The sequence below is a fragment of the Rhincodon typus genome, chromosome 27 (genome assembly GCF_021869965.1).
Source record: "Rhincodon typus isolate 14 chromosome 27, sRhiTyp1.1, whole genome shotgun sequence".
In the NCBI taxonomy this organism is placed as follows: Eukaryota; Metazoa; Chordata; class Chondrichthyes; order Orectolobiformes; family Rhincodontidae; genus Rhincodon; species Rhincodon typus.
Genome location: NC_063358.1, coordinates 37,333,700 through 37,348,238, shown reverse-complemented (window position 1 = coordinate 37,348,238; position 14,539 = coordinate 37,333,700). Strand labels below are relative to the sequence as shown.

The 14,539-nt window shown below is 44.4% G+C and overlaps 1 protein-coding gene across 1 annotated transcript in view; it reads right to left on the bottom strand.

Moving 5' to 3' along the window:
• Positions 1-10,158, bottom strand: part of LOC109920820 (glycoprotein endo-alpha-1,2-mannosidase-like protein) — a 53,955-nt gene extending 43,797 nt beyond the window's left edge. The window contains exon 1 of the mRNA XM_048612956.1: positions 9,669-10,158. Within this exon, the coding sequence (XP_048468913.1) occupies positions 9,669-10,158 (490 nt within the window). The remainder of the gene's footprint in view (positions 1-9,668) is intronic.
• Positions 10,159-14,539: the final 4,381 nt, after the last annotated feature.

Below are 14,539 nucleotides of genomic sequence, written 5' to 3'. Positions count from 1 at the left end.
CCCACTCCAACCTCTCCCCCGCAGAACATGCAGCCCTCCACTCCCTCTGCTCCAACCCCAACCTCACCATAAAACCCACGGACAAGGGAAGCGCAGTTGTAGTATGGCGCACTGACCTCTACATCGCTGAGGCCAGACGCCAACTCTCCGACACCTCCTCCTACCGCCTCCTTGATCATGACCCCACCCCCGACCACCAAACCATCATCTCCCAAACCATCCACAACCTCATCACTTCAGGTGACCTCCCATCCACAGCCTCCAACCTCATCATTCCCCAACCCCGCACTGCCCGTTTCTATCTCCTTCCCAAAATCCACAAACCTGACTGCCCTGGTCGACCCATTGTCTCCGCCTGCTCCTGCCCCACCGAACTCATCTCCACTTATCTCAACTCCATCTTCTCCCCCTTGGTCCAGGAACTCCCCACCTACGTCCGTGACACCACCCACGCCCTCCACCTCCTCCAAAACTTCCAATTCCCCAGTCCCCAACACCTCATCTTTACCATGGACGTCCAGTCCCTATTGCATTCCCCATGCAGATGGCCTAAAGGCCCTCCGCTTCTTCCTGTCCCGCAGGTCCGACCAGTCCCCCTCCATTGACACCCTCATCCGCTTAGCTGAACTCGTCCTCACCCTTAATAACTTCTCCTTCCATTTCTCCCACTTCCTACGGACAAAGGGGCTGGCCATGGGTACCGCATGGGCCCAAGCTATGCCTGCCTCTTTGTAGGTTACGTGGAACAATCCCTCTTCCGTAGCTACACTGGCCCTAAACCCCACCCCTTCCTCCGTTACATCGATGACTGTATCGGCGCCGCCTCGTGCTCCCACGAAGAGCTTGAACAGTTCATCCACTTCACCAACGCCTTCCACCCCAACCTTAAGTTCACCTGGACCATCTCTAATACCTCTCTCTCCTTCCTGGACTTCTCTATTTCCATCTCTGGCAACCACCTGGAAACCGATATCTATTTCAAGCCTACCAACTCCCACAGCTACCTAGAGTACACCTCCTCCCACCCACCTTCCTGCAAAAATGCCATCCCCTATTCCCAATTCCTTTGCCTCCGCCGCATCTGATCCCGAGATGAGGCATTCCACTCCCGGACATCCCAGATGTCCTCACTTTTCAAGGAGCACAACTTCCCCTCCACAGTGGTCGAAAATGCCCTCGACCATGTCTCTCGCATTTCCTGCAACTCATCCCTCACACCCCCTCCCCGCAATAACAACCAAAACAGAATCCCCCTCGTCCTCACGTACCACCCCACCAACCTCTGGATCCAACACATCATCCTCCGACACTTCTGCCATCTGTAATCCGACCCCATTACCAAAGACATTTTTCCCTCCCCACCCTTATCTGCTTTCCGGAGGGACCACTCTCTCTGTGACTCTCTTGTCCGCTCCACACTCCCCTCCAGCCCCACCACACCCGGCACTTTTCCATGCAACTGCAGGAAGTGCTACACCTGTCCCTACACCTCCCCCCTCACACCCATCCCAGGCCCTAAGAAGACCTTCCACATCAAGCAGATGTTCACCTGCACATCTGCTAATGTAGTATACTGTATCCGCTGTTCCCGATGTGGCCTCCTCTACATCGGGGAAACCAAACGGAGGCTTGCGGACAGCTTTGTGGAACACCTACGCTCGGTTCGCAACAAACAACTGCACCTCCCAGTCGCGTATCATTTCAACTCCCCCTCCCACTCCTTGGACGACATGTCCATCCTGGGCCTCCTGCAGTGCCACAACGATGCCACCCGAAGGTTGCAGGAACAGCATCTCATATTTCGCTTGGGAACCCTGCAGCCCAATGGTATCAATGTGGACTTCACAAGCTTCAAAATCTCCCCTCCCTCAACCGCATCCCAAAACCAGCCCAGCTCGTACCCGCCTCCCTAACCTGTCCTCCCACCTATCCACTCCTCCCACCTCAAGACCCATCCCCATCTCCTCCCTAGTAGCCTCAGCCCGCCTCTTTGACCTGTCTGTCTTCTTTCCACCTAACTTCTCCTTTATCCATCTTCTATCCGCCTCCCCCTTTCTCCCTATTTATTTCAGAATCCCCATCTCCTCCCCCATTTCTGAAGAAGGGTCTGGACCCGAAACGTTAGCTTTCCTGCTCCTCTGATGCTGCTTGGCCTGCTGTGTTCATCCAGCTCTACACCTTGTTATCTCAGATTCTCCAGCATCGGCAGTTCCTACTATCTCTATGACACAAATTAGGCCAGTTTTCTCAAGAATTACCAGAAAAGAACAGGGTAGACAAAAATAAACAATTTCCACTGTTTGTGGATTGTAGAACTAGGAGCATGGTCTGAGAATTAGGACCAGACCAGTTAGGAGAGATATTAGGAAGCACTTCTACACATTGAGGGTGGTAGAAGTTTGGAACTCTCTTCCATAAATGGCAGTGAATGCTGGATCAGTTGCTAATTTTAAGTTTTTATTAAGCAAAGGTATTGAGGGATATGGGCCAATGCAGATACATGGAGTTTGGCCGCAGATCAGCCATGTAATTGAATGTTGGAATAGGGTCAAGGGGTTGAGTGGCCAATTCATGTTCCTCTGAAATGAGGATGATTTTTTGTTCTCTCAAAGAGTCATGGGACTTTGCATGTCTCTTCTCCAAACAATGATGGACGCAGGGTCATTGAATAATGTCAAGGCAGAGGTAGATTGATTGTTGACAATGAGGGAGTCAAATGGTAATTGGGGTAGCTGAGGTAGTGGCATTTGTATCAGCCATGTTTCATTGAATGGTGGAGCAGGCTAGAGCGGCAGAATGGCATTTTCCTCTTCGCAATGCTTGGGTGGTGGTGGGGAATTCTCTGCTGGTTAAATTCATACCTAGCACAAAGGAAGATTGTGTGGCTGTTGGAGGTCAGTCATCTTAGCTCCACGACATCTCTACAGGAGTTCCTCAGGGGATGTCTTGGGCCCAACCATTTTCAGCTGCTTCATTAATAATCTCCCCTCCATCATAAGGTCAGAAGTGGAGATGTTTGCTCATGATTGCACAATGTTCAGCCCCATTTGTAACTCCACAGGTACCAAAGCAGTCTATATCCAAATGCAGCAAGACCTGGACAATATCCATTTTTGGGCTGGCAATTGGCAAGTAACATTCAAGCTGTACAAGGGCCTGGCAATGAACATCTCTCTTGCGAGAGAATCCAATCATCACCACTTGTCAGTCAATGGCATTATCATCATTGAATCCCTCACTACCATCATCCTGGGGGTTACTATTGACCAGAAACTAAATTGGACTAGTCGTATAAATACTGTTGCTGCAAATATTTGCTTCTCAAGGGTAACTGGGGGCAGGCAATAAATGCTGGCCCAGCCAACAATGCCCGCATCCCACAAATGAATTAAAAAACACAGGTCAGAGGCTTGGAATCCTGCAGCAAGTAACTCACCTCCTGACTCCCAAAAACCATCTTAAAGGCACAGGTCAGGAATGTGATGGAATAATCCTGTACTTGCCTAGCTTAGTGCAGCTCCAACAACTCACAAGAAGCTTGGCACCGTCCAGGATAGACAAGCCCGCTTGATTGGCACCACATCCACATACGTTCATTCACTTCCATCACTGCCACTCAGTAGCAGCAATATGTACCATCTACAAGATGCACTGCAGAAATTCATCAAAGCTTCTTAGACAGCACCTTCCAAACTCAGGACCACTACCATCTAGAAGGACAAGGGAAGCAGATACATGGAACATGACCTGCAAATTCCCCTCCATTTCCCCACTCAACATCTTCACTTGGAAATACATCACCATTCCTGTATTAAAATCCTGCATCTCCCTCCTTCATGACATTGTCTACCTACGGTTCACGAAGGCAGCTCGCCACCACCATATGCTCAAAGGCAGCTAAGGATGTGCAATAAAATCTGGCCCAGCCAGCAATGCGCACTTCTGCCGAATGAAGAACAAAAAACCTCTGATCTCAGGTAGGGTTTATCTGGAGACATTTCTTACATCTGTGACTGACCTGGACCCTTGAAGCTTCCAGAAACATCATGCAAGTTCCAAATATTATTGGGTTCTATGACCTTGCTACAATAAATGGGTCAAAAGTAATTTCAAGCCAATACTGAACCTCCAATTCAAGTCAAGCTCCTAATAGTTATTCTGTTGCATTTTTTACTCTTATGCCTCTTGCAACCTCAAATGTTAATTGGAAATATGCTTAGAAGGTAAAGGGCAAGGGAGAGGGCTAACTCTTTCAAAAGCACAGTCAAGCCTAATGGGTTAAATGGCCTGATTAGGTATTGAATGATTCTTCAATTCAATCTTCTTCAGCACACACTGAACCTAGGTACCAAATTAACAATCAATGAAATATCACATCCAGCTACTCCTACTTTCGTGTGCCAGTAATAATGAGCTCATTAGTCAAACTCATCCAAAGAAGGGGCTCCATGGCACAGTGGTTATGTGTCCCACCCTGGACTAGGAGGCCCAGGTTCAAGTCCCACCTGTTCCAGAGGTGATTAAGGGTTGATTTAAAAAATTAAAACTAGCCCATGTTCAGGGCTCCTGTGACACAGTGGTAGTGTCCCTAACTTTGAGCCAGGAGACCTAGGTTCAAGTCTCATCTGCCCCAGAGGTATGTAATAACATTACCAAAGAGGTTTATTGGAAAAATATTCAGCTGCTTAGTAAGTCAAATTGTTTTTCAAAAATAATTCTGCTCTCCTAATTTGCCTTTTATTTGTTCCAACCTTTGGATCTTTACTGCACTCCACATCAACCACACAATTCCCTCCATCTCATTCTTCTCAAGGTGGGTAGCATCTATGAGTTCTTGTTTCACTGCTTATTGATCACTTTACAAATTATAGTGTAAAAGGTTTATTTATTTCTCCATTGAGACCTTCTACTAAGCAAAGGTTTTTGTTTCATTGTCAGCTCCTTTGCAGGCAATTATCTCTCAAATTTCAAATCCAACATTGATCTTGCTTTTGTGCACCTCCTGTGCAGCCATAACCTTGTGTGCCTTGCTCTGTTTAAAGACCCTATGATCTGTATGTCCTCGTATGTTATGATCTGCTTGTACTGCACGCAAAACAAAACTTAGGTACATGTGACAACAAATAATCAAATCAAACAATAAATCAAATTAAATCTGAAAATTGTGATTCTGTCAGGATTTGAGTTTGACAGCATACCTATCCTTTAGATACTTAATAGAGTCATAGAGTCATGCAGCATGAAAACAGACCTTTCGGTCTAACTTGTCCATGCCGACCAGGTTTCCCGAACTGAACTAGTCCCATTTGCCTGCATTTGGCTCATATCTCTTTAAACCTTTCCTATTAATTTACCTGTCCACATGTATTTTAAATATTGCAGTTGTACCAGCCTCTACCACTTCTTCTAGCAGCTCACTTCATACATGTACCACCCTCTGAGTGAAAAAGTTGCCCCTCAGGTCCCTTTTAAATCTTTCCCCTCTCACCTTAAACCAATGCCCTCCAGTTTTGGACTCTTCTCCACTGGGGGTAAAGACCTTGGCTATTCACCCTATCCATGCACCCCCATGATTTTATAAACTTCTATAAGGTCAGCCCTCAACCTCCGACATGTCAGGGAGAAAAGTCCCAGCCTATCCAACCTCCCCCATAACTCAAACCCCACCACTCCCGGCAACATCCTTGTAAATCTTTTCTACGCCCTCGCCAGTTTAATAATATCCTTCCTGTAGTAGGGCAACCAGAACAGTTCAGCAAAGCTATAGGGAAGAGAGAAGGAGACGGTCAAAGCTACTGGAGCAAAGCTAGTCTTACAGTAATGGAGCATGAAACTACCCTTGATGATCCCATTTTCTGCAAAGATCAAAAATCAGCATTTTGTTATAAGTCAAATTTCATTTAGGATTGCAGCAACTCATTGTTAATTCCAGTACCAGATTCTCTCTCCTCTACACTGAAATTATTACAATTTGTTGGTTTTGTGAATTGTAGAGAAGTAGATGCTTCCACCTCACTTTTACATTTCCCTTTGTTGGTTGTGATTTACAAGCACAACTGTAGTTTGATCAATGTTCTGCGAGATTTACATTCACATCAACAGAAGGATCGATAAAGAATGCACACTTCCTGTTTTAACTTCTGCGTGCTACTGCACCAGGCTCCTTTATTTCAGTTACTGACTCCAGTATTTCAATCACTTTTCCTTTTTATTATGAGGCCCTGACTCTCATTTGAAAGTGATCTGAAAAACAAGCAAGTCTAAAATGAAGAAAACACTTTTTTATGTAGCAAGCAGTTATGGTATGGAATGCACTGCCTAATCGAGGTAGTTTCAACTGAGGCATTTTAGAGGGCATTGGATGATTGATGGATCAAAAAATGTGCAAGGCTATGGGGAAAATGCAGGAAATTGGCACAAGCACAATGGCACAGTGATGCTCATTTAGCAAACTAGTGCAGGTGGGCTGATTGGCTTCCTTTTCTGTGATTAGAGTCACAGAATCCTAGAGTTGTACAGCATGGAACAGACCTTTCAAGTCCAACTCATTCATGCCTACCAGATATCCTAAATAAATCCAGTTGCATTTGGCCCATATGCCCCCAAACCCTTCCTATTCACATACCCATCCAGATGCCCTCTAAATGTAATTGTACCGGCCTCCTCTGGCAGCTCATTCCAAACATGCACCACCCTCTTTGTGAAAAAGTTGCCCCTTAGGTCCCTGTTAACTAGAGTCATACAGCATGGAAACAGATCCTTCGGTTTAACCAGTCCATGCCAAACATAATCCCAAACTAAACTAATCCCACCTGCCTGCTCCTGCCCCATAGCCCTCCAAACCTTCCCTATTCATATATCTATCCAAATGTCTTTTAAATGTCGTAATTGTAGCCGCATCCACCACTTCATCAGGAAGTTCATTCCACATGCGAACTACCCTGTGTGTAAAAAATTGCCTCGTATGTCTTTTTTAAATCTTTCCCCTCTCACCTTAAAATATGCCTCCTAGTCTTGAAATTCCCCATCTTAGGGAAAAGACAACTACCATTAACTCTATCTATACCTCTCATTTTATAAACTTCTATCAGGTTACCTCTCAACCTCCTACGCTGCAGTGAAAAAAGTCCCAGCCTATCCAGCCTTTCCTTTTAACTCAAACCGAACCCTCTCCAGCTTGATAATATCATTCCTATAACTGGCCGACCAGAACTGGACACAGTATTCCAGAAGAGGCCTCACCAATGTCCTGTACAATGCCAACATAGCATCCCAACTCATTCCCCTCTCACCTTAAACCTATGCCCTCTAGTTTTGGACTCCCCTCCCCTAGGGAAAAGACCTTGCCTATTCACCCTATCCATGATTTTATAAACCTCTATAAGGTCACCTCTCAGCCTCTGATGCTCCAGGGAAAATAGCTTGTGTTGCTTTATAGTTTGCAGGAATCCCAGCACTGAATGATAAAGTGAAATCTGCATTTTAGTTGCAATTTTAAACAATTTCACATTCAATAGCACTGCTTACAACTTTCATCTTCTAGACATTTGGCTTTAACCATTTGCAGAAATGCAACCTCAATTCCACATTTCTTATTATTGAGTCAGACAATCGCAAATTCTTTTTTGAATTGATGTATCATGATATTTCCAAAATCAATGTTGTGTTTTTAAACACCTTACTTCTTCTATCACTGAAATACATGAAAGAAAAGTAAAATTCTGTCGCTCACAGTTAGAGAGGTAATAGGTTCTAAGCAAATGAATGGGGGAAGGATGGGATGAGAACAAAAGGGAAGATCCGTCATTGGACGGAAGACAGGAGGGATTAATTGACAGAAGAGTTGTGTTACTGGACCAAAGGGAGGGGTAATTGGACAAGTAAAGACACAATAAAGACACCTCGAGGAGAGGTGAATGGCAGAATGTAGAATATATGCCATCTGAAAGCAAGAACAAGTTATTTCTAAAATTGAAACCTTCAGAGAACAAGAAAGCAAAATGGGTGCAGGCTGAAGTTGTTGTAGTCAATGCTGACTAGAGACAGACATAGTCAAAGGCCCAATTATGATATGTCTCCCTTTATCCTGAACTGAGAAGTTTGTCTCTTAGTCCAGCTGTGGTTGACAGGATTCTCAATATTGTCTCCCATTCCCCTCCCTCCCCCAACCACAATAAGATTGCCTGATATTGTTCTTTTCCCTATCCCACACCCATCCTTCACTTGCCAAAAACAATCTTTTCTGACTAATGATAAAAAGTTATGTAGGATTTGGGTTATATCATCAACCTCGCACATCACACACTCTTGGAAATACAAACAAATTTACTGTGGATGTCGGAAATCTGAAACAAAAACAGAAAGTGCTGGAGAAACACAGCAGGCAGCATCTGTGGAGAGAAAAATAGTTAACATTTCAAGGCAGTTCTGAGGAAGGGTCACTCGACCTGAAACGTTAACTCTGATTTCTCTCCATAGATGCTGCCAGACCTGCTGAGCTTTTCCAGCAATTTCTTTTTTTTTGTTTGTAGTTAACATTTTGACTTTAGTACGGCTAATCTTAAGAATTATACTTTTGAAGAAGAGTCATATCAGACTTGTAACCTTAACTCTGTCCTCTTTCCATTCACTCCAATGATGCTGCAAGACCAGCTTGGGTGTCTCTTAAGATTTCCTGGTTTTCATTGACTAGCATTGTCTTGGACTTTTACTCCTCAGAAGTGGCAAAACCGATCTCTTTGTTCACAGAATCACACAACTGTTATGGCGCAGAAGGAGGCCATTTGGTCCATCATGTCTGCAGTGCCCTTCTGAATGAACATCACAACTTTGCGCCACTCTCCTGCCTTTTACATCATAACACCATAATATGCGTCTTCTTTAGACAATCATCTTTTCCCTCTTGAATGCCTCAACTGACACTGCCTTCACCACACTTCCAGCCAGTGCTTTCCAGACCCTACCTACGCATCGTGTCAAAGACCCTAAGCTCCACAAAATAAAAACCAAAAGAACTGTGGATGCTGGAAATTAGAAACAAAAACAGAAATTGCTGGAAAAGCCCAGTAGGTCTGGCAGCATCTGTGGAAAGAAATCAGAATTAACGTTTCAGGTCCAGTGACCCTCCCTCAGAATCCAGACCCTTAGCTCCATGGTTGCATCAAAACTCTTGATTACATTCTTCCCGTGTCTGTGTGGGTTTCCTCTGGGTACTCCAGTTTCCTCCAACAGTCCAAAGATGTGCAGGTTTGGGTGGATTGGCCATGCTAAATTGCCCTGCAGTGTCTAAGGATGTGCAGACTAGGTGGGTTAGCCATGGGAAACACAGGGTTGTGCAGGGATAGGGTAGGGGGTTGGGTCTGGGTGAGATACTCTTCAGAGGGTCGGTGTGGACTAGGAGGGCTGAATGACCTGTTTCTGCACTGTAGGGATTCAATGTTTCTTTAGGGGAACCAGAGAGAATAAATAAACCTGTGGATGCGAGAGAGTTAAAACTCCCTCTCTAGCCGTTACTATGTGTAACCACATTCTGTTTATGCTACACATTGAAATACATACAAGAAACCAGGAACATAATGACATATCCTTAAAAAATGCTGCACTTTTTTTTGTTTTAAGAATTCAGTGCACAATATCATTTGCTATGATTTCACTTTAAACCTGCTTACCCACGGCTGCAGATCGAAGTTGCTTCATGTGTTCCTCGATGACATGCGGGTCCCGGGAGCTGTAGGGTCCCAGCTCCGGGTAGAAGCTGGAGCCGATGTCCTCTGGAGGGTGGTGTCGGCCCCTCGGGTAACTGGCGGCCACTTTGGGGTCCCAGTGAGGCACCAGGAGGTGATCCCAGTGCAGGAACCTGCCGTCGAAACGGGGGCTGCCGTACCAGCCGTAGTAGAAGATGTGCAGGTCCGCGTTGATCGGGGGGTAAGCGGGTAAGGGGCCGGGGACCACCGCCTTGGTCACGGTGGGCGGCAGCATCAGGATGGCTTTGACCGGCACTGACTGCCGGCCGTCCGCCAGGGGAAGATGCTGTAACCCGGCACCAGGCTCCCCCAAACCCTCGGTCTGTTTCAGCATCTTCAGCCCCATCATTGTACCGAAAATGAAGAGTGTGAAGAGCGACAGAGCGACGCAGGTTTTCCGTCGAAATCTGGCCATGATTCTTCAGACCCTTTCAATTAATTCTGTTTTTTTTTGTTAATGTCTCTGTTTAGAATGACAATATTAAGAATCCACGGGTTAAATTCACAAAGCCACGCTCTAAATGCAGTCTCATCCCTCTGACCATGCACAATCATCCAAAGAGCTTTTTGACCAGAATTTTATTTTAAAAAAAATATCCAGGTCAGGGATCTTTGGGACAGTGACAGTCTCACATCCCTCCCCACCCTTTCCCCTCCAAAACAAAAATACAACAGTTTCCCTTCCTTGGTCCCTCTTGTCCTGCTCCCTTACTCAGGATTCGAATGGAGCTGTTCCTATAAAGGATGCTCTCTGCTTGCAGTCTGTACCTTCAAAGGGAGGTCTCACGTAGATTAAATCTGCAAAGGGAGCTGTCAGTCTCTCTCACACACACACACTCATCTTCCCCCAAGCCCCATCACAGGGAATGTCCACTCCACTCCAGCCCTACTCCAGTCCTTGTCTTCGCTTTCCGCTGCGTTCCCCCCCCCCCCCCCCCCAAATAATGACAGGATTGAAGCCGATGTTGATGGGGGAGGATGGGGTGGGAGGGTGTGACATCTGAGTAGGTTCAAAACTGTGACACAGAGTTTTCGCCTCTTTCCCTGGGGAGTGGGCGACAGAAGCTCATTGAAAGCAGCAGTGGTTGTGGAGCCTGGCTATCTGAATGATCGTCTTTTCAAATGAGAGCTCCTTCCCACATGCTGGAAACAGCGGGGTGGGGGATAGGTTTCACCGAGAGCTGCTTCCCTGAAATCACATTTGACAACAAGCCCAGGCTGAAAGAAAACAGATTACTGGGGATTAAAATTAAACCGCGGGGCTATCAAATTAGGCAGGGTGCATGACAAATTTTTTGATTGCCGGACGGACAAATGTTCAGAAGATTAAAACAAAATTAAAAAAAACTGCTTGAATTTTTTTTTTCTTGGAACCATGCTTTTCCAGACCACCGTTGCTGACATTTTATTTCTATTTCTCACTTCCATAATCTTTGCCCCCCTTTTGGTGCCCATCTTGGCTCCAAATTCTCAATTTCTACACTAAACTTCTCAATCCCTTCACCACCCATTCACTTCCTTTTAGATGCTCCTTAAAACATATCTGCATGATCAAGCTATGAAATAATGCTGCCATTCTCATCTTTCCCTTGGATGCATCTTGTGTAGTTTTACTAATTTCTGCTTTAATTGTGTTAGCATCACAGACTAACATCTCTATTCTGTCAACATGATTTTGCATAACGTGGGCTGAACCAGGGTTAACCTGCTAAGATGATGGACCGAACATTGAAAACTGGGCAGCGCATTGGTTCAGTGGTTAGCACTGCTGCCTCACAGTGCCAGGGTCCTGGGCTGGAGTCCGGCCCTGCGTGACCGTATGGAGTTTGCACATTCTCCCTGTATCTGTATTGGCTGCTGCTAGGTGCTCTGATTTCCTCCTTCAGTACAAGGGTGTGCAGGTTAGGTGGATTGGCAATGCTAAATTGCCCTGTAGTGTCTAAGTATGTGTAGGCTAGGTGGATTAGCCATGTTCGAATGTGGGGATAGGATGGATGAATGGGTCTGGGTGGGATGCTCTTTGGAGAGTTTGTGCTGAGTCTATGAAATTATCTGAAGTTGGATCTTGATGATTTAAGGTGATGAGGCTGTGACTGTTTCCTTTGGCAGCTTGTTCAGTCGAAGAACACTGTTGATACATTGCCTTGCTAGCAAATGACCTTTTTATTTTGTATGGATGGCTACATAATGCTTTGCCTTGACAGAGGGCATCATGTATCTGTTTCTGTCAGTCTGGCTGTTCCACTCCATATTTTATCGAACGTGGTCAGTTCATTTTATCCCACTGTTATGATGTTGTGATTCCCCATTCATTAAGAATGCTAAGTGCTTTAAAGAGCTAAAAAAAACACAAGCTGACACTGATTCATTTTGAATGATGTGATTTTGAGGCTGGATTAGTCATAGGTGAAATTGGAAGATTTTGCTGACTGCAGGTGCAAATGGAAGCTTGGTATTGAATTATCTACCCTCCCTTTACCCCCTTAGTTTGAATAGAAGTAATTTGGAGAGATATAAAAGGAAGTATGGATTCTCCTTTGATAAGACCAAATGCAGACTGGGTAACCACTTTGCAGAACATCTCTGCTTTGTCCACGTGAATGACCCAGACCTTCCAGTTGCTTGCTGTCAGCAAACCATCTTGGTCCCATGTTATGCTAACATTTCCATCCTGGGCCTGCTATAGCATGCAAGCACCACACAAAACAACATAAGCTGGAGGAATGACACCCCATCTTCCACTCTCTTTTTGATATTTTCTAATTGAGTTGTTATTACACACCTCTGGAGCAGATTGACTTGAACCCAGGTCTCCTGGCTCAGAGGTAGGGACTCTACCACTGTGCCACAAAAGGGCTGTAGAATATTAGCTTGGCTGCTGAGTTAAGAATTAGCAGCGGTACCATCAGGCTGCCAGCTAGGACTCAATATTGATTTTTACAACTTTAGAGTGTGACCTTTTTTTCTATTTTTCTTACATCCCTCCCCCCTCCTCATGGTCATGTCATGTTTATATCTTGTTGCTTTTGCTTTCAGAACAGTGGATCCAATTTAATACAAATCGAAGACTGGTCCAAAGATAAATCCAGGAACGCAGGATATTTAATGCGAAGCTGTTGTTTGGAGCAGGGGCACTTGTCTCCATGTAAGGTGGCCTAGAGAGCATTAAAGATGTTATTAATGGAGCACCTGGAGCATCCTTCTGTTGTCACAGCTATAATGCATGGGGAAATCTCTGAAGGAACATTCAAAGTAATCTATTCTAATTGTGTATTCTTTTGAAAGACCCAAGTGAGATTCAGTGATAGACCTGACACATATTTCGGTGTTAATGCAGTTCAGTATAGCTTATGATTTTCATCAAGTAGATTTTAGAACCATTTGGTTGTAGTCTGGAGGCAGGGCTATGTGAAGGAGAAGATTTTAGCTCTTAATATTTTATGCTTTTATGGTGATAATTCTAAGTTTTCAATTCTGAAATTTTACATTAAATTTTAAGATGAGAGGCTGCCACGTATTCATACACAAGATTATTCTCAGTCATGTAATTCAGTCTATCTATTGAGTATTGTTAGGGGAGAAAATGATGTATTACTCAATTTCCATATGTATAAATGTCACAAAATGAAATATCTTCTTCATGATGTATTTTTGTTCAGTTTTATTTCTTCATTTCTTTTACAGTGTGAAAAGCATATTCACTTAAAGAGTAATTCAGTTTTAAATGCTCCATTTTTTATGAGGCCTGTGTACCCAGTCTGAGAGATAAACCTTTTCAGTTAAGGAATGTAAATTTGATGCATTTTTGTTATTAATGGCAGCCTTGCAGGATTTTGGTTGATCTCACCAGAAGCTTTTCCTTTTAATTACTCACTTTATTGTGAAAGTGGTCAATTTAAGTAAGTCAAGTTAGGAACAAAGTGAAAAATAAACCTTAACAACAGCAAATAAATGGCATATGCTGGCGCTATTGTGCTCGGTGCATGCAGAAATTCTCAGTGTCTTTAACTCTGCAGACAATGGTAGCATTACTTGATTTGGAAAGAGTTTTAACATTTTAAACTTTGTTTATGAGATGTCTGTGCCTGGGCCAGCACTTTTATTTATTCATTTGTGGGACATGGGCATCACTGGCTGGCCAACATTTATCACCAGTCCCCAGTTGCCCGAGAGAGGGTGGTGGTGAATTGTCTTCTTGAGCCCTTGGGGTGTGTTGATAACCACAGTACCATTGGGAAATGACTCCCTGGCTTGTTCCTGTGATAATGAAGAAACAGCAATATAGTTCCACATTAGGATGGTGTGTGATTTGGGGTCAAACTTGCATGGTGTCTCTCATGTAATTAGTTTGTTCCTGTTCAAACTTCAAAGCATCTCTTGGCCCAACCTATGGCATTCCATTAGTTCTTCTGAAGTCCTGAGAGATGTTTGAAGTTTGATGGGCAAAACAAACTGTCATTTCTTAATTTACAAAAAGTCTTCATAATTAACCATGAGTTAGAAAGGATAGATGTAGAGGGGATATGAGAGAATCCAAAATTTAGGATTATAAATATTAGCTACCAATAAATCCAATAGGAAAAACCTCTTTACTCAGAGACGTTCGAAAGCAGAACTTGCAATGACAGTAAGTGGTAGTAGCCAATAGTTTTTTAGGTAAGTATGATAGGAAAAAAAAAATAGAAAAATATCCTGAGATAGCAAGGTGTAGAGCTGGAAGAACACAGCAGGCCAAGCAGCATCAGAGGAGCAGGAAAGCTGACGTTTCGGGTCCGGACCCGAAACGTCAGCTTTCC